Raw genomic sequence first — 19,698 nt, 5'->3', positions numbered from 1 at the left:
GCATCAATTCTTCAGTACTCAACTTTCTTTATGGTCCATCTTTCATATCCATACATGACTGCTGGAAAAACCATAGCTTTGACTCAACGGACCTGTGTTGGCAAAGTAATGTCTCTGCTTTTTAATATGCTGTCTAGGTTGATCATAGCTTTTCTTCCAAGGAGCAAGCATCTTTTAATTTCATGGCTGCAGTCACCATCTGGAGTGATTTTGGAGCCTAAGTCTGTCACTGTTTCCACTGTTTCCCCATCTATTTGCCATGAAATGATGGGACTGAATGCCATGATCTCAGTTTTTTAAATGTTGAGTTTTAAGCCAGCTCCTTCTCTCTCCTCTTTAACTTTCATGAAGAGGCTCTTCAGTTATTCTTCACTTTCTGCCATAAGGGCAGTGTCATCTGCGTATCTGAGATTATTGGTATTGCTCCCAATGGTCTTAATTCCAGCTTGTGCTTCATCCAGCCTGGCATTTCACTTGATGTACTCTACATATAAGTTTAATAAGCAGGGGGACAATATACATCCTTGTCATACTCCTTTCCCAGTTTGGAACCAGTCCATTGTTCCATGTCCACTTCTGACTGTTTCTTCATGACATGCATACAGATTTCTCAGGAGGCAGGTAAAGTGAAAGTCATATCCGACTCTTTGCCACCCCATGAACTATACAGTCCAGGATTCAAATTCTCCAGGCCATAATACTGGAGTGGGTAGCCTTTCCCTTCTCCAGGGGATCTTCCCAACCCAGGAATCGAACCCAGGTCTCCGACATTGCAGGCGGATTCTTTACCAGCTGAACCACAAAGGAAGTCCAAGAACACTGGATTGGGTAGCCTGTCCCTTCTCCAGTGGATCTTCCCAACCCAGGAATCGTCTCCTGCCATGTGGGCAGATTCTGTACCAACTGAGCTATCAGGGAAGTCCTAGGTAAAGTGGACTGATATTCCCATCTCTTTAAGAATTTTTCAGTTTGTTGTGATCCACACAGTCCAAGGCTTTGGCATAGTCAATAAAGCAGAAGTAGATGTTTTTCTGGAACTCTCTTGCTTTTCTTATGATCCAACGGATGTTGGCAGTTTGATCTCTGGTTCCTCTGCCTTTTCTAAATCCAGCTTGAACATCTCAAAGTTCTCAGTTCACGTACCGTTGAAGCCTCACTTGGAGAATTTTCAACATTACTTTGCTAGCATGTGAGATGAGTGCAATTGTGCAGTAGTTTGAACATTCTTTGGCATTGCCTTTCTTTGGGATTGGAATGAAAACTGACCTTTTCCAGTCCTGTGGCCACTGCTAGCATATTTTCCAAATTTGCTAGCATATTGAGTGTAGTACTTTCACAGCATCATCTTTTAGGATTTTTTGAAATAGCTCAACTGGAATTCCATCACCTCCATTAGCCTTATTTGTAGTGATGCTCCCTAAGGCCCATTTGACTTCACACTCCAGGATGTCTGGTTCTAGGTGAGTGATCACACCATGGTGGTTATCTGGGTCATGAAGATCTTTTTTGTGTAATTCTTCTGTGTATCCTTGCCACCTCTTCATAATATCTTCTGCTTCTGTTATGTCCATACCGTTTCTGTCCTTTATTGTGCCCATCTTTGCATGAAATTTTCCCTTGGTATCTCTAATTTTCTTGAAGAGATCTCTATCTCTTTCTTATATCTCCTTGCTATTCTTTGGAACTCTGCATTCAAATGGGTATATCTTTCCTTCTCCTTTGCCTTTAGCTTCTCTTCTTTTCTCAGCTATTTGTAAGGCCTTGTCAGACAACCATTTTGCCTTTTTTCTTTTTTTTTTTTTTTGAGGATGTTCTTTATCTTGGGGATGGTCTTGCAGGTCATCATAGAACCGTTCAACCTCTTCAGCGCTACTGGTTGGGGCATAGACTTCGATTACTGTGATACTGAATGGTCTGCCTTGGAAACAAAGAGAGATCATTCTATCATTTTTGAGAGTGCACCTAAGTATTGCATTTCAGACTCTTTTGTTGACTATGATGGCTACTCCATTTCTTCTAAGAGATTCTTGTCCACAGTAGTAGATATAATGGTCATCTGAATTTAATTTGCCCATTCCAGTCCATTTTAGTTCACTGATGTCTAAAATGTTGATGTTCAGTCTCGCCATGTCCTGTTTGACCACTTCCAATGTACCTTGATTCATGGACCTAACATTCCAGGTTCCTATGCAATGTTGTTTTTTACAGCGTTGGACTTTACTTCCATCATCAGTCACATTCACAACTGGGCACTGTTTTGCTTTGGCCCAGCCTTTTCATTCTTTCTGGAGTTATTTCTCCACTCTTCTTCAGTAGTATATTGGATACCTGCCGACCTGAGGAGTTCATCTTTTAGTATCATACCTTTTTGCCTTTTCATACTGTTCATGTGTTCTCAAGGCAAGAATATTGAAGTGGTTTGCCATTCCCTTCCCTAGTAAACCATGTTTTGTCAGAACTCTCCACTATGACCTGTCCTTGGGTGGCCTTACCCAGCATGGTTCATAGTTTCATTGAGTTAGACAAGGCTGTGGTCCATGTGGTCAGTTTGGTTAGTTTTCTGTGATTGTGGTTTTCATTCTCTTGGCCTTCTGATGGATAAGGATAAGAGGCTTACGGAAGCATCCAGATGAGAACGACTGACTGTTGGGGAAACTGGGTCTTGTTCTGATGGGTGGGACCATGCTTTGTAAATCTTTCATCCAATTTTCTGTTGATTGGTGGGGCTGTGTTCCCTTTCAGTTGTTTGGCCTAAGGCCAAACTATGGTAGGGGTAATGAAGGTAATGGCACCGCCTTCAAAAGAACTTGTGCACTCTGTTGTATTCAGTGCCCCTGGCCCTGCAGCAGGCCACTGTTGACATATGCCTCTGCCAGAGACTCTTGGACACTGACAATCACCTATGGCTCAGTCTCTTGTAAGGACACTGTTCCTTTCTCCTGGCTCCTGGTGTATACAAGGTTTTGTTTGTATCCTCCAAGAGTCTGTTTACCCAGTCCTGTGAAAGTTTTGTAATCAAATCCCACTGACCTCCAAAGTCAAATTCCGTGGGGGTTCTCAATCTCTTTGCTGGATCCCCAGATTGGGAAATCTTTTGTGGGTCCTATAACTTTCCTAACAGTGTAAGAATTTCTTTGGTGTAATTGTTCTGTAGTCTGCTCAGCAGCTCTATGGTGGAACTAATGGCGACCTCCTCCAAGAGGGCTTATGCCGCATGCTGCGTGACGCAGGTCTGCTGCAGCCAGAGCCCCTGACCCCACAGCAGGCCACTACTGACCCATGCCTTCGCAGGAGACATTCAAACACTCAAAGGCAGGTCTGGCTCAGTCTCTGTGGGGCCTCTGGGTCCTGGTGTGCACAAGGTTTTGTTTGAGCCCTCCGAGCATCTCTGGTGGGTGTGGAGCACACCTGTGTTTAGTATTTTGAGGAATTGCCATGCTGTTTTTCAGGGTTAGTATTTTGAGTATTTAGAATGTTTCCTATGTGTGTCTTCATTTATCCCTTTTATATATGTTAATATGTTACCCTTAAAAGATGTTTTGCTTTTCTTTGTGGATAGGCTTTGATGCTTTGAATAACAGTGGTCCAAGGAGTATTCTTTTCTCTGAGGGCAAAAATGTGGTATGCCTAAGTCTTCATTCCCACTGTTGTCATGTTCAGTCGCTCAGTCCTGTCTGGCTCTTTGTGATCCCATGGACTGCAGCATGCCAGGTTTCTCTGTCCTTCACTGTCTCCCAGAATTTGTTCACACTTATGTCCATTGAGTCAGTGATGCTATCCAGCCATTTCATCCTCTGTCGTCCCCTTCTCCTCCTGCCCTCAGTCTTTCCCAGTATCAGGGTCTGTTATAGTGAGTCAGCTTTTCACATCAGGTGGCCAAAGTATTGGAGTTTCAGCATCAGTCCTTTGCTGTACAGTATTGTTCTTTACAGTATCAGACTTTACTTTGATCACCAGACACAATCACAGCTGTGCATCGTTTTTGCTTTGGCCCAGCCTCTTAATTCTTTATGGAGCTATTTCTCCACTCTTCCCTAGTACCATAGTGAACATCTTCTGACTTGGGGAACTCCTCTTCCGGTGTTGTATCTTTTTGCCTTTTTATACTGTTCATGGGGTTCTTGAGGCAAGAATACTGGAGTGGTTCGTCATTCCCTCCTCCAGTGGACATTTTGTTAGAACTATTATGACCTGTCCATCTTGGGAGGCCCTGCACAGCATGGCTCATAGCTTCTTTGAGGAAGGGGGGGATTATGCAGCACAGAGAGGACAGAAACACAGGATATATGACAGTATTAGGCAATGGCACCCCACTCCAGTACTCTTGCCTGGAAAATCCCATGGACGGGGGAGCCTGGTGGGCTGCAGTCCATGGGGTCGCTAGGAGTCGGACACGACTGAGCGACTTCACTTTCACTTTTCACTTTCATACATTGGAGAAGGAAATGGCAACCCACCCCAGTGGTCTTTCCTGGAGAATCCCAGGGATGGGGGAGCCTGGTGGGCTGCCGTCTCTGGGGTCGCACAGAGTCGAACACGACTGAAGTGACTTAGCAGCAGCAGCAACACCTGGAAAGGATCTTTTTTAAATTTGGCTGTACCTCATGGCATGCAGAACTTCCCCAACCAGTGATTGAAGCCACAGAGTCTTAACTACTAGACCACTGGGGAAGCCCCTGAAAAGGATTCTAAGGCAGAGTGAACAAGCTTAGCCACTTCTTCTCTAGTATGTTCTTTGATAATCATGGGAAGGGATTAGGTTGCATGGGAAATTTTAAGACACCTAACAGCTGGAAGAGCCTCCGAGACTGGTTTGCCAGTTGATGACAGATACAAGTTATGTCTTTGGGATCTTCTGGAATGTACTGCATGTAATGGCAACCCTAATAGTATCTCACCAGCAAATGAAAAGCTGCAGGAAGACTGCAGACCTTTTTTTTGAGTTTAGATTGTGACTGAAAATTAAAAATACTTCCACTTGCTTGGAGGCCTAAATTTGCTCAAGTGTCAGTCTGTTTGCTTTTCACTTGTCTTTCGTGGCTTAGTCATGCTAGTTCTTTAATTGTCAAAGTTATTTGTGTTTAAACAATTTGTCTCTCTCTTCCTGTTTGATCCTTCAGAGAGATTCTTAAAATGCAGCTGCTTAGAAACGGCTATTTTTATTGAAACACCTGATGTCATTAATATACAGGGCCTTATGTTTGTTCCTTCCCCTCTAGGGATGTTGCATTGCTTTGCCACAAGGAAAATAAAATAGTATGTCTCCATCTTTAAAATTCCGTTTGGTATAATTGTTACTTTAGGTGCCTTCACAGATCTGCTGATCTACAAAGGAAAAATACTCTGAGGGACTGTGTGCAAGGCTAGAAGGAAAACATTTGAAACTTTTGCTTGGACACTTCTATGCTAAGTATTTCCTGCCACCACTGAGCAGGCTACCCCAGTGAGGCCTTGTACTTTAGGGAAGATGTCTGCTGAATTTTAACCTAATTAGTCAAAAGAGAAAAAGAAAAATGTTAGACTGAAATCTGACCTTCATCTAACCAAACAACTTTCAAGGTAAGTAATTTGAAGCCCTTAATGAATCTCTTCATGTTAACATCTTAATGCTTTTCACTTAATGAGCATTTTATTAGCACCAAGTTCACATCCTATTCTCTGGTTGCTCACAGAAATAGAGACTGAAGCACTGCAGATGGGCTTTTCTCCTGATCTGTGATTTTCTTAAGGTGGATAAGGTTTGAACTCTGTGATTAATATATTAATTTTTCCCTTTATTTGAAATGCATTAAGCCAAAGTTTAGTTCATCTTTGAGAATGACTTTTTAGATATTGCTGGGGTTAGTGACAAGCTTGTGGTTTGGAATGAGAATTCAGTGCATTTCTTTGTAAGTCTCTTTTAGCTGTTCACCTGGTGAGTTTGCCTGCTGTCCTCTGTTTGCTCCAGTGGTCTTTTTGTTCTGATGCTGAGGTGTGCTCTCCCCTCCTGCTTAGTGCTTATGTAGCTGTATTCTTTCATCCTAAAAACTTCTCCCTCAAAAAAAAAAAATAAAAAGAATGTATTAAATGTATACCCTGCTGGGGATTCTAAGGAACAGAAAAATTCAGCAGCCTCTGGCTAAGGGGGTTCATTGAGAATAATACCCTTTGGAGTGGGCTATGTACAGAATTCTGAATGTCATAGAGAGGGAGGTGTGGAACACCCTCAGGCAGTAATCAAGGAGGGTACATTCACTATTGATGGCCACAGAGTTAGGACTGGAAAGGGAATGGAAGGTCCCAGCCAGGCAAAGTTCCCCCGAATCCCTTTGCTCATGCACTTGTTTGGGCTGCAGAATTTGCCTCTTAGTCACAGCTCTCTTATCAGAATGGATACTGATGAGAGGAGGAGCAGTTTGACACCAAGCACTTCAGCTGAAAGATGCAACCTAGTCTAGTGAATAGTAAATATAGACTAATATGATTAACGTTAGGAGCAGAAGTATTGGGCAGATGACTCTTGAGTAGCAAAGAGTACGTCCAGTTGTCTACTCCAAAGTGACAGGCAGGCTCAAATTATTCCTGGGATCAGAACTTATCAGTAATGACCTTTCTTCTGTTAATCAGACCCTGCAGATCTCACATTACAGAGGATGAAAAGCATTATGCAGATTAAAACAAAGCACCATAATGAGGCTGCTGCAATATTGTTTCCCCAGTGGCTGGGAACATTACATATTATTCTAATAGTTGCTGTTCCCCAATCTCTTAAGACTGTAGCAGCTAGAAATGAAAAACCAAACACTGAATCCCATGTGGTTTATCATCTCTTTTGCCCTATCTTGGTTTATGCTGCAAAGAGAGGTTTTTGCATTAGGTCATATCTGAGCTTGGTCAACTGCAGTGCAGTGAAGACGTCTTGGTTTTGGAGATGCAGATATATATAATGAGATATTAAGATTTTTTAAAATTGGGGCTGCTGTGATTTTAAAGTGTTACTTTAGCATATAAAACCCTTCTTTACTGAAACCTGGCTTCCACTTTGCTTTTTTAAAAAAAATTGTGAGCAAATATTTATAAAATAAAATTTACTGTTTTTAACCCTTAAGTCTCCAGTTCTGTGGCATTAAGTACATTCACACTGTTGTGCAACCATCACCTCCACCAGCCATCTCCAGAGCATTTTCATCTTCCCCGACTTAAACTGTACTCATTAAGCAATAATTTCTCATTCTGTCCTCTTCCCAAGTCCTGGCAATCACCATTCTACTTTCTGTCTACTCTAGAAACTTCATATAAGAGGAATTATACACTATTTGTCCTTTTGTGACTGGCTTTTTTACTTAGCATAATATCTACATGGTTCTCCCATGTCATAGCATATATCAGAATTTCTTTCCTTATTTTAAAGACAAAATTCAGTATTCCATCGTGTGTGTGTATTTATGTATTTCATTTTCTTTATGCATTTATCCATTGTTAAATGGTTGGATCCCCCACCTTTTGGCTATTGTAAATAGAGCTGCTGTGAACATGGGTGTACAAATATTTGAGGATACGCTTTCACTTCTTTAGAGTATATACTGAGAAGTCAGATTGTTGGACTATATGGTAATTCTATTTTTAATACTTCGGGGAACCATCATACCTTTTTCCACAGCAGCCACACCATTTTACATTTTCATCAATGATACACAAGGTTTCCAATTTCTCCACAGTCTTGCCAGCACTTGTTATTTTCTGTTTTTTCAAATCCCTATAAATGTGAAGTATATCTCACTGTGATTTTTGATTTGCAGTTCCCAGATAACTAGTAGTGTTGAGTATCTTTTCATGTGCTTATTGGCCCAAATTTGTGTATCTTCCTTGGAGAAATGTCTACTCAAGTCCTTTGTGGGTTTTTTAATTGTGTTGTTTTGTTGTTGTTGTTGAGTTTTAGAAATTCTTAATCTATTCTGGATACCAATATCCTGCCTTCAGTTCAGTTCAGTCGCTCAGTCGTGTCTGACTCTTGGCGACCCCATGAATTGCAGCACGCCAGGCCTCCCTGTCCATCACCAAGTCCCGGAGTTCACTCAGACTCATGTCCATCGAGTCGGTAATGCCATCCAGCCATGTCATCCTCTGTTGTCCCCTTCTCCTCCTGCCCCCAATCTTTCCCAGCATCAGAGTCTTTTCCAATGAGTCAACTCTTCGCATGAGGTGGCCAAAGTACTGGAGTTTCAGTTTTAGCATCATTCCTTCCAAAGAACACCCAGGACTGATCTCCTTTAGAATGGACTGGTTGGATCTCCTTGCAGTCCAAGGGACTCTCAAGAGTCTTCTCCAGCACCGCAGTTCAAAAGTATCAATTCTTTGGCGCTCAGCTTTCTTCAAAGTCCAACTCTCACATCATACATGACCACTGGAAAAATCATAGCCTTGACTAGACGGACCTTAGTTGGCAAAGTAACAGTTTGCAAATACTTTCACCCTTTCCACCTATTTTTTCTTTTGTTGTCAGTGCTTTTGGTGTTATATCCAAGAAATTGTTGTCAGTGCAAGTCATGAAGCTTTTCCCCTATGTTTCTTGAAGAGTATTATAGTTTCAGCTTTTACGTTTAGCTATTTGATCCATTTTGAGTGATGTTTTTAACATAGTGTAAAGATAGAGTCCAACTTCGTTTTTTGGGGGGTTGGAGATCCAGTTTGCCCCAGCACCCACTTTGTTCTTTTTGAGATAACCACAACTCTAATTTCTAAATTTGAATCAGGCAGGCTGAGTTTGGAACTTAACTGATAAGGTATAAAAATGGAGACTCCACATTTTTTTCTGCATGTCTTCATTCCTTTTGGTTTTTAAGTTTGCTATTCCTCTGCTTTTTCAAGAACAGGGACTCTGGAGTTAGATTGTCTGACTTTAAGTCTGAGCTCTACTGCTTGCTTACTTTGAAGAAGTTATTTAACCACTTTTTGCTTGAGTTTCCGCATCTGTAAGGTAAGGATAGTAATGGAACTTGTGTCATTGTTGATTAAATAACATTATTGAAAAGCATTTAGACTAGTACCTGGTATATAGTCAGTGCTATGTAATTGTTCATTATTATTATCTTTTTAAAAAATTGCTGTCCTGAATGTGCACATCTGGGGTCTTACCAGCCTCGGTTCTGATGATCTGCACAAGACTTCATTCTGATCAAGTGAATACCTTCCATATGCAGCTTTGTTCAGTTCCATTCACTCCCTTTCATGTGGACTTAGGAGGGACCAGAGATACAAAATGATATTATTTCAAACTTCTCTGGTGGTCCAGTGGCTAAGATTCTTGGCTCTTGATGCAGGGGGTGTTGGTTCAATCACTGGTCAGGTAACTAAGATCTATCTGTCATGCCTCAAGGAGGGGCCAAAAAGAAAGAAAAAGAGAATATGAAAGGAAACTAACCAATGTGTTCACATCTCTGGTTGGAGAGATTATAGGTATTTAAATTTTTTTTCTTTCTAATATTTTACTAAAAACAGCTGTGGATTTTTTTTTGTTTTTTTGGATACATGTCCTTTCTTAGGCTAAGGAAGTTCCTTTCTATTTCTGTTAATAGTTTCTGGTTTTGTTTTTTTGTGTGTGTGTGTTTGTGTGCTTGTTTTGTTTTACCTTGGGAGGGTATTGGGTTTTTTCCTTAACTTTATAAACTTTTTGTTTTGATTGGGATGTAGCTGATTAACAGTGTTGTGGTAGTTTCAGGTGAATAGCGAAGGGACTTAGCTATACATATACACGTATCCATTCTCCCTCAAACCCCCCTCCCGTCTCGGCTGGCACAAAGCATTGAGTGGAGTTCCATGTGCTATGTAGTAAGTTCTTGTTGGTTATCCATTTTGAATATAGCAGTATATATATAACCTTCCCAAACTCCCTAAATTCCCTTCCCCTGGCAAACATAAGTTCATTTTCTAAGTCTGTAAGTCTCTGTTTTGTAAGTTCATTTGTATCATTTCTTTTTAGATTTCACATGTAAGGGATGTCATACAATATTTCTCCTTATGTGTCTGACTTAACTTCACTCAGTGTGACACTCTCCAGACCCATCCATGTTGCTACAAATGGCATTATTTCATTCTTTTTAATGGCTGAGTAATATTCCATTCTGTGTGTGTGTGTGTGTGTGTGTGTGTGTGTACTACATCTTCTTTATCCATTCCTCTGTCAATAGACATTTAGGTTGCTTCCATGTCTTGGCTTCTGTAAACAGTGCTGCAATGAACATTGGGGTGTATGTATCCTTTCAGATCATGTGTTTCTCTGGAACGTATGTCTGAGAGTGGGATTGCAGGGTCATATGACAGTTCTATTTTTAGTTTTTTAAGGAACCCTCCGTACTGTTCTTCGGAGAAGGCAATGGCACCCCACTCCAGTACTCTTGCCTAGAAAATCCCATGGGTGGAGGAACCTGGTAGGCTGCAGTCCATAGGGTCACGAAGAGTCGGACTCGACTGAGCGACTTCACTTTCACTTTTCACTTTCATGCATTGGAGAAGGAAATGGCAACCCACTCCAGTGTTCTTGCCTGGAGAATCCCAGGGATGGGGGGAGCCTGGTGTGCTTCCGTCTATGGGGCCGCACAGAGTCGAACACGACTGAAGCGATTTAGCAGTAGCATACTGTTCTTCATAGAGGCTGTACCAATTTACATTCCCACCAATAGTGTAGGAGTATTCCCTTTTCTCCTCAAGAGGATGTTGGGTTTTGTCACTCTTTGTCCATCTGTTGAGATGGTCATGTGGTTTTTTCTTCTTATGCTGTTGATATAGTTTAATTGATTTTTCAGATATCAAACCAATCTTGTATTCCTAGGATAAATCTCACTTACTTATGGCTTATGATTCCTTCTATATGTTGCTGGATTCAGATTGCTAATATTTTTCTGAAGAATTTTTGTGTCCATATTCATAAGAGAAGCTGCTCTGTAGTGTTCTTTTCTTGTGATGGCTTTGGGCTTTGGTGGGGGGTTATTTGTTTTTGTTTTAAATATTATCATATTTTTATTCATCTTACTTAGGGATGTCCCTTCATTGTGGTGGCAGTGAGGAGCAGGGGGAAAGAAACTTTAGTCATGCCTGCACAAAGGTTATGGTATTGACTGAAGATGATGGTGAAAAGGTGTTTGCACTGGCTAAGGCCAGCCTGAGGTAAGCTTTGGAAGCTTATTCTGGTGCTCAGAATTGTCCCCACATGTGTTCAGGAGGAATCTGTTCTCTCTTGGCAGTTTTACCTCATCCAGGGATGTTTGGGGGAAAAATGTTGCTGGGTCCGGTCTGCGGTCCATGGCCTGCAGCAGAGAAATGCACACCAGGAGGACTGGGTCGGGTAGCAAGTCCTTGCTGCCCAGTGATCCCTATGTATCTGCTTACTCAGCTATTGGTTGTCCGGTGATGTCTTTGATTTTGATATCAGGGTAATGCTGGCCTCATAGAATGAACTGAGGAAGTGATCCCATCTCGTTTTTTGAAGAATTTGTGAAAACTTAGTGTAAATTCTTCTTTAAATCTTTGGTACAATTAATCAGTGAAGCCACCAGGGCCTGGGCTCTTTTTCACAGGTGGTTTTTCTGAAGTTGTAATTCATTTTCTTTGTTTGTTATAGGTCTATTCAAATTGTCTATTTCTTGAGTCAGTTTTGGTCATTTTTGTCTTCCTAGGAATCTGTTCATTTTGTCCAAGTGGTCTAATTTATTGACATAGAGTTGTTCATAGTGTTTCTTTATAATCTTTTTTTGATCTGTAAGGTAAGTAGTAATGTGCTCTCCTTTATATCTGATTCTACTGATTTGAATTTCCTCTTATTTCTTTGTTAGTCTAGCTAAAGATTTGTCTGTTTTGTTGATCTTTCAAAGAATCAACATTTGGTTTTATTGATTTTTTTCTCTTTTGTTTTTCTATTCTGTATTTCATTCAGTTCGATTCTTGTTTTTTTTTAAATTTTCTTCCTTCTTCTTGCATTAAGCTTAGTTTACTCTTCCATAAGACAAATCTCAATATGTTTTAAATGATAGAAATAATATGAAGTATATTCTCTGACCACAGTAGAATGAAATTAGAAATCAATAATAGAAAGAAACTTGGTCAGAGAACATACTTTGTATGATTTCTGTCATTTTAAATTTATTGAGGTTTGTTTTATGGCCTGGTGTATGATGTATTCTGGAGAATGTTTCATATGCACTTGAAGAAAACAGTTTATTATGGTTGTGGGTACTGTTCTATGTTAGATCTAATTGATGTATAGTATTGCTCAAGTCTCCTATTTTGTGTTAATCTTCTGCCTAGTTCTCTTCATTATTAAAGAATGGGTATTGCAATCTCCAGTTTTTATTATTGAATTTTCTGTTTTCATTTCTTTCATGACATATCTTTTTTGCTTTTTTTTTTTTACTTTCAATCTGTTTATACCTTAAAATTTTTTTTTACATAAGATGAAATTTAATGTTTTAAAATATGCAGTCCAGTAGCATTATAAACATGCACGCTGTACCAACACCATCATTCGTGTCCAGAATTTCAACTTCTCAAACTGAACTCGCAACCCATTAGACAGTAACTTTCCATTCCCTGCCTCGCATCCTTGGCAATACCCATTCTACCTTCTGTCTCTGTGAATCTGACTACTTTTGGTATCTCATACACATGGAATCCTACAGAATTTGTCCTTTGCCCCTGGATATTGCACATAGCTTAGTGTCTTCAAGATTCACTTACATTGTAGCATGTTTCAGAATTTTTTTTTAAGGCTAAATAATGTTCCATTGTACGTACAGACCTAGAGCTTTGTAGTTTTCCCTCAGAGATCTTGTACATATTTTGTTAGATTTATACCTAAATATTTTGTTTCCTTTCTTCTTCTTTCTTGGTGCTAATGTAAATGGTACTGGGTTTTTAATGTTATTATTATTTTTTCTTCTTTTTGTTTCTTGGTTTTTAATTCTAATTGATTACTGATCTATAAGAAAGCTATTAGCCAGCCGCTGCACCCTTAATTTGATGCTGCACTTTCCCTCCCTAACCATCCTTGGCTCAAGGCAGCACCAAAGGAGTCCAACTTCCATAACCAAGAGCATCACGTCCCCCCAAGAAGCCCCAGGCTCCTACACACCTGCAGGGGAGCAGATAGGAACTCTCAGTCTGAAGCAATCTCTCTTGTGCCAGGTTCATGCTGAAATGTGCAGAAACAGGTGACCACCCACCCAGTAACGAGAGAGGGAAGTTTAGGGGTCCTCACCTAACATGCTCAGATAATCAGTTGTGTCCGATTCTTTACGACCCCATGGACTGTAGCCCACCAGACTCCTCTGTCCATGGGATTTTCCAGGCAAGGATACTGGAGTGGGTTGCCATTTCCTTCTTCATATACCTTTAAATTTAAAATATGTCTCTAGTAGATGACATTTGTTGGATCCTATCTACTTTATCCAGTCTGATAATCTCTACCCTTTGATTGGATTGTTTATTACTTTCATATTTAATGCTGTTATTGATATAATTGGACTTACATCTGCCATTTTATTTCTAGTTTTCTCTGTGTCTCAGGTCTTTTTTTTCCTTCTGTACCTTAACTGCATTCTTTTGCATGAAGTAGACATTTTCTAATATAGCGCTTTAATTTCTTTAATGATTTTTTTCACTGTTCTTTAGTGGTTGCTCTAGGACTTACCATATATATCCTATCAGAATTAGAAGTTGTTCAAGTTTATAATACAAATTTGTGTGATATATGAATATTACTTATGTAGCTCTTAAATAATGTATACATGCAATACTCCGGTAAACTTTATTTGCCAAAATAACACACTAAAGGGAAGAATTTCACGTATTTCCTGAGAAAGGAGGAATTAGAAACAGGACCCTAATTTTGTCCACTTTTTCATATCTGGAGTTAGGACTAGGTGATAGTGGGAGAATGTCTGTATTTAAACTTTATATGCATACATTTCCTTTGTGAGAGATTTTTTTCACATGTAGGTGGTAAATACAGCACTCTAGAACCTGCTCTATTCTTTGGTGAGCTAATAGCCCACAGCTATTTTGTTTTCTATACTCAAAATGTGAGCACTCAGAGCTTACTGGTTCTTAATGCCTGCATGTTGAGCTTTATAACTAGAAGTAAAGGTAACAAAAGTAATAGGACTAATTGGTGAAAACTTGTTTTGGAGGTATATAATTTCTGAGAGAAGATCACAGTACTTTGATGTGGAGTGTATGAAAGAATTCTTAGGTGTGTTCTTTTACATCTGAAGTCAGTGTTGGTTTGTGGAAAGTATTCTTGTCCTGTGCCCTGTCTTTTGCATCTCATTTTCTCCCAGCAAGGTAGGAACTGCTGATTGTGGCCTGTTTTTATTGGCTCAGATAACGAACAATCTATGGAGTATGACTCCTAGGGAAAAGGAGTCAACTTTGAGCCCAGCCCTCTGTCCTGAATCTGGAATGTGAAATAGAAGGATCTCCTTGGTGGGTGCATGCTCTCGGAGTGTCAGTTAAGGCCTCCTAGGTATGGAGTCTCATTCTTTGTAAAGGCTAGTATTTTACAGGAATGTGACAGCCAACTTGAGGAACCTCATAATTTTGAGTTAGTTGAGAGAGATCTTATATAAATCAGATAGCCTTATTTTGAATGTTGTTTTGGGAAACGCTTAGACAATCTTTTTTCTTGTTAATTACATTGATATTTTTCTCTTTCTTAATGAATTATGCCAAGTACTTACTTGAGCCTTTTGGAGGTGGCTTGGAGGGACTGCCTTTGTGACTGAGCCAGTGATAATGGAGTAGCTGCTTTCTGGGGACTAAGGTAATTAAGAGTGCAAGTTCTTGAGGTGAGTTGGAAGGGCTTTCTTCTCAGCAGACAGTTGCAGATGAAATTGCTAAGAACACTGGAGGAAAAATGTATTTTTGGCAGTTTGCTCTAGAATGTTCTAGCCCTTGGTCCCAGTTGTTTGAGTGAATGGCCCCTATGTGGCAGGAGAGCAAATCATTTCACAACATTCTTTGTTTCTGTAAATATGTATTTACAAAGCAAAGGCCTTTGGTTTGTCCCTGTCCCATTAGTTATTAGTTGGATCTTTTATGTATAATTTTATGGTGTGGTAAGAGACATGAACCGTGAACTTACAGATGTTCAAGCTGGTTTTAGAAAAGGCAGAGGAACCAGAGATCAAATTGCCGACATCCACTGGATCATCGAAAAAGCAAGAGAGTTCCAGAAAAACATCTATTTCTGCTTTATTGACTATGCCAAAGCCTTTGACTGTGTGGATCACAATAAACTGTGGAAAATTCTGAAAGAGATGGGGATTCCAGACCACCTGATCTGCCTCTTGAGAAACCTATAGGCAGGTCAGGAAGCAACAGTTAGAACTGGACATGGAACAACAGACTGGTTCCGAATAGGAAAAGGAGTACGTCAAGGTTGTATATTGTTACCCTGCTTATTTAACTTCTATGCAGAGTACATCATGAGAAACGCTGGGCTGGAGGAAGCACAGGCTGGAATCAAGATTGCCGGGAGAAATATCAATAACCTCAGATATGCAGATAACACCACCCTTACGGCAGAAAGTGAAGAGGAACTAAAGAGCCTCTTGATGAAAGTGAAAGACGAGAGTGAAAATGTTGGCTTAAAGCTCAACATTCAGAAAACGAAGATCATGGCATCTGGTCCCATCATTTCATGGGAAGTAGATGGGGAAACAGTGGAAACAACGTCAGACTTTATTTTTGGGGGATCCAAAATCACTGCAGATGGTGACTAAAGCCATGAAATTAAAAGATGCTACACCTTGGAAGGAAAGTTATGACCAACCTAGTCAGCATATTAAAAGGCAGAGACATTACTTTGTCAACAAAGTTCCGTCTAGTCAAGGCTATGGTTTTTCCAGTGGTCATGTATGGATGTGAGAGTTGGACTGTGAAGAAAGCTGAGCACCAAAGAACTGATGCTTTTGAACTGTGGTGTTGGAGAAGACTCTTGAGAGTCCCTTGGACTGCAAGGAGAGCCAACCAGTCCATCCTAAAAGAAATCAGTCCTGGGTGTTCATTGGAAGGACTGATGTTGAAGCTGAAACTCCAATATTTTGGCTACCTGATGCTGACTCATTTGAAACGACCCTGATGTTGGGAAAGATTGAAGGCAGGAGGAGAAGGGGATGACAGAGGCTGAGATGGTTGGATGGCATCACCAACTCAATGGACATGAGTTTGCATAAACTCTGGGAGTTGGTGATGGACAGGGAGGCCTGGCGTGCTGCAGTTCATGGGGTCGCAAAGAGTCGGACGCAACTGAGCAACTAAACTGAACTGAACTGAAGAGGAACCTGACAGGCTACAATCCATGGGGTCACAAAGAGTCAGGACATGACTTAGCAACTAAACAACAATAAAGTTAACTTTAGATTTTAAACCTAACATTAACTTTTTTACGGCTATCTGAGATGAGCCATTATGGATAGATGTTCCTCATTCTGGTAGTATTTGAATCAGCAGGATCAACCATATGGCATTTTTATTGACTGTAGATAGGCATCAAAAACATGAGAGGAGAGACACTGAGAGATAGAAAGAGAGTGAATGAGAGGAAATATGGTGTGTTTGTGTGAGATAGATTTGGGCTTCTTTCTTTAAGTATGGTTTTAGGAACGTTTCTTTATTCTTGTCTTTCTGTCACTACTTCCTTATCTTTACAGCTTTTTCTAAGTGCTAGGAGTTGAAAACCAGAGGGGCAGTCAAGGTGACCTAGAATTGCTGCTCCATTTTAGCAGATCAGGAAGAAAGGTGTTTTCAGTTGACTCATTACAAAATGGAGTGGGAAGGGGCTAGAGTGTACAGCAGTCCAAAACCTGTCATTCCTCAGCTGTACCAGCAAAAGCAGATGTAACTTGTTCCCTTTCGCAGCCAATTTGCCTCATTCTCTGGCTCTCTGGAGACAGCCTGCTTTTGCTGGTGCAGCTGACTCTGGTCCTTTAGGGATGGGCTGCTCCCTAATTATTATTGATTCAAGAGGGCGTGGGGTGGGAAATTTTTGTTTTCATCCGAGAAAAGGTCATTGTTTTCCAAAAGGAATTCTTTTTTTTTTTTTTTTTTTTTACTGTATTGGGTCTTCGTTGCTGTACAGGCTTTTCTCTAGTTGTGGCAAGTGGGGGCTACTCTAGTTGCAGGCTTCTCATTGCGATGGCTTCTCTTGTTTCAGAGCACAGGCTGTAGGACACGCACATTCAGTAGTTGCGGCTTCAGTAGTTGCGGTTCACGGGCTCAATAGGTGCATGGGCCTAATTGTTCCATAGCATGTGGGATCTTCCCAGAGCAGGGGTTGAACTGTCTCTCCTGCATTGGCAGGTGGATTCTTTACCACTGAGCCACCAGGGAAGCCCCAGAAGGAATTCTTGCTAGGAAATGTAGACATTTAATCATGCCTTAATTCACAAAAGGCTGGCTTCTAACTGTAATTAATACAAAGCCTAGCTGCAAATAGGCATAGTTTTTTTTTTTTTTTTTTTAGGCATAGTTTTAAGTCCCTAATTCCTTTCCCCTTTCCATCCTATATCTAAGATACTTTAAAAAGTAGTCTTAAAATTGTGGGAAGTTCTTCATCTTTTCCCTTATTTTTCCCTTTCTATTTATGTTTTCCAAAAGTCAGAGTGGAACTGTGTTCATATTACTCAGTTATTTTATTTTATTTTTTCTCAACTTTTTGTTTTGTGTTTTTTTAAATTAATTAATTTATTTTACTTTACAATATTGTATTGGTTTTGCCATACATTGACTTGAATCTGTCATGAGTGTACATGTGTTCCCTATACTGGACCCCCCTCCCACATCCCTCCCCATCCCGTCCCTCTGGATCATCCCAGTGCACCAGCCCCGAGCACCCTGTATCATGCATCAAACCTGGACTGGAGATTCGTTTCACATATGATATTTTACATGTTTCAACGCCATTCTTCCATATCATCCTGCCCTTGCCCTCTCCCACAGAGTCCAAAAGACTGTTGAATACATTTGTGTCTCTTTTGCTATCTCGCATACAGGGTTATTGTTACCTTCTTTCTAAATTCCAAATATTTGTGTTACTGTACTGTATTGGTATTTTTCTTTCTGGCTTACTTCACTCTGTATACTAGGCTCCAGTTTCATCCATCTCATCAGAACTGATTCAAATGCATTCTTTTTAATGGCCGAGTAATACTCCATTGTGTATATGTACCACAGCTTTCTTATCCATTCATCTGCTGATGGACATCTAGGTTGCTTCCATGTCCTGGCTATTGTAAACAGTGCTGCGATGAACATTGGGGTACACGTGTCTCTTTAGATTCTTGTTTCTTCAATGTGTATGCCCAGCAGTGGGATTGCTAGGTCATATGGCAGTTCTATTTCCAGTTTTTTCAGGAATCTCCACACTGTTCTCCATAGTGGCTATACTAGTTTGCATTCCCACCAACACTGTAAGAGGGTTCCCTTTTCTCTATACCCTCTCCAGCCTTTATTGCTTATAGACTTTTCGATTGCAGCCATTCTGACTGGCATGAAATGGTACCTCGTTGTGGTTTTGATTTCCGTTTCTCTGATAATGAGTGATATTGAGCATCTTTTCATGTGTTTGTTAGCCATCCGTGTGTCTTCTTTGGAGAAATGTCTGTTTAGTTCTTTGGCCCACTTTTTGATTGGATCTTTTATTTTTCTGGAATTGAGCTGCAGGAGTTGCTTGTATATTTTTGAGATTAATTCTTTGTTCGTTGCTTCATGTGCTATTGTTTTCTCCCATTCTGAAGGCTGTCTTTTCACCTTGCTTATAGTTTCCTTTGTTGTGCTCAAGTATTTTAAAATCTCCTGATGGGATGAAGAAGCAATTGCTTTTGGGTCACAATATGTTTTCCTATCAGCAAACCCAAAGAGGCATTTCTTCTGCAAATGAAACTTTAGGTTTCTTTGGATTACTATGAACAAAAAGAGAAGTGTTCTTGGCCATAGGAGCTTAATCATTTCAAATTCTCGATTATACCAGAATGGCCAAGGTCCCACACCTCCCAATTTATATTTAACTTTTATCTTGCAGGTTAGCAGTGCTGGGTCACTTAACCTTAAAAGCTGAGAGAATTTAAGAGGCCATCTACCCTAGTCTCCTTGCCAAAGTATAAATCTCATTTGTTCAGGTAATCTCAGCCTGTGCTTGAAGACCTAGTGAAACAGTGCTTAATACTTCAGGCTGTATACACTATTCACTTTTTTAAATGATGAGAATCTCTTCCTCATGTCAACTCATCCTTTTTATAATCTGAACCTGTTGATTGTTTTTCTACCTTCAGATGCAACACCAAAACGTTTACTCTGACTTCTGTGTTGAATTCTTCAAAGGGCTAGCATGTATATTACTGCCATTCTGTAGGCAAAACATCCTTTCCTCCCTCAGTTGTTCTTCATATGACATAGTTTCAAAATCTCAGACATGCTATGAGTTTCCTTTCAGTATATTCTCAGTTTACCTCCTAAAGTGTGGTATTAGCATGTGCCTTGTACCAAATGAGCATTCAGTTAATGTTTTAGATTGAGTGACACCTAGAACTGGATCCAGATATGATCTTAGTAGTTTAGATTATAGAAATACTATTAGTGCCCAAGGTAAAAACCTATTTCATTTGTAGCCTCCCATAGCATTAACTTTTCAGCAGCTGAATTTCATTGTTGATTCATAACAAGCTTAGG

General features: G+C 40.2%; 1 protein-coding gene across 6 annotated transcripts in view; it reads left to right on the top strand.

Moving 5' to 3' along the window:
- Nucleotides 1-19,698, top strand: part of ARMH3 (armadillo like helical domain containing 3) — a 167,047-nt gene that overhangs the window by 82,711 nt on the left and 64,638 nt on the right. For 3 of the 6 annotated variants that reach the window (XM_069567717.1, XM_069567719.1, XM_069567720.1), the window contains one exon: nt 5,304-6,616. The exons of the other annotated variants lie outside the window; for them this stretch is intronic. In XM_069567717.1, coding sequence (XP_069423818.1) covers nt 5,304-5,367 — 64 coding nt within the window. In that variant the 3' untranslated portion in view covers nt 5,368-6,616. Of the gene's footprint in view, nt 1-5,303; nt 6,617-19,698 lie in introns of those variants that run through there. 6 annotated transcript variants of the gene reach the window in all.

Source organism: Ovis canadensis, chromosome 22, assembly GCF_042477335.2.
Source record: "Ovis canadensis isolate MfBH-ARS-UI-01 breed Bighorn chromosome 22, ARS-UI_OviCan_v2, whole genome shotgun sequence".
Taxonomy (NCBI): domain Eukaryota; kingdom Metazoa; phylum Chordata; class Mammalia; order Artiodactyla; family Bovidae; genus Ovis; species Ovis canadensis.
The sequence above is the reverse complement of the archived record's forward strand: the minus strand, read 5'-3'. Positions and strand labels throughout refer to the sequence as shown.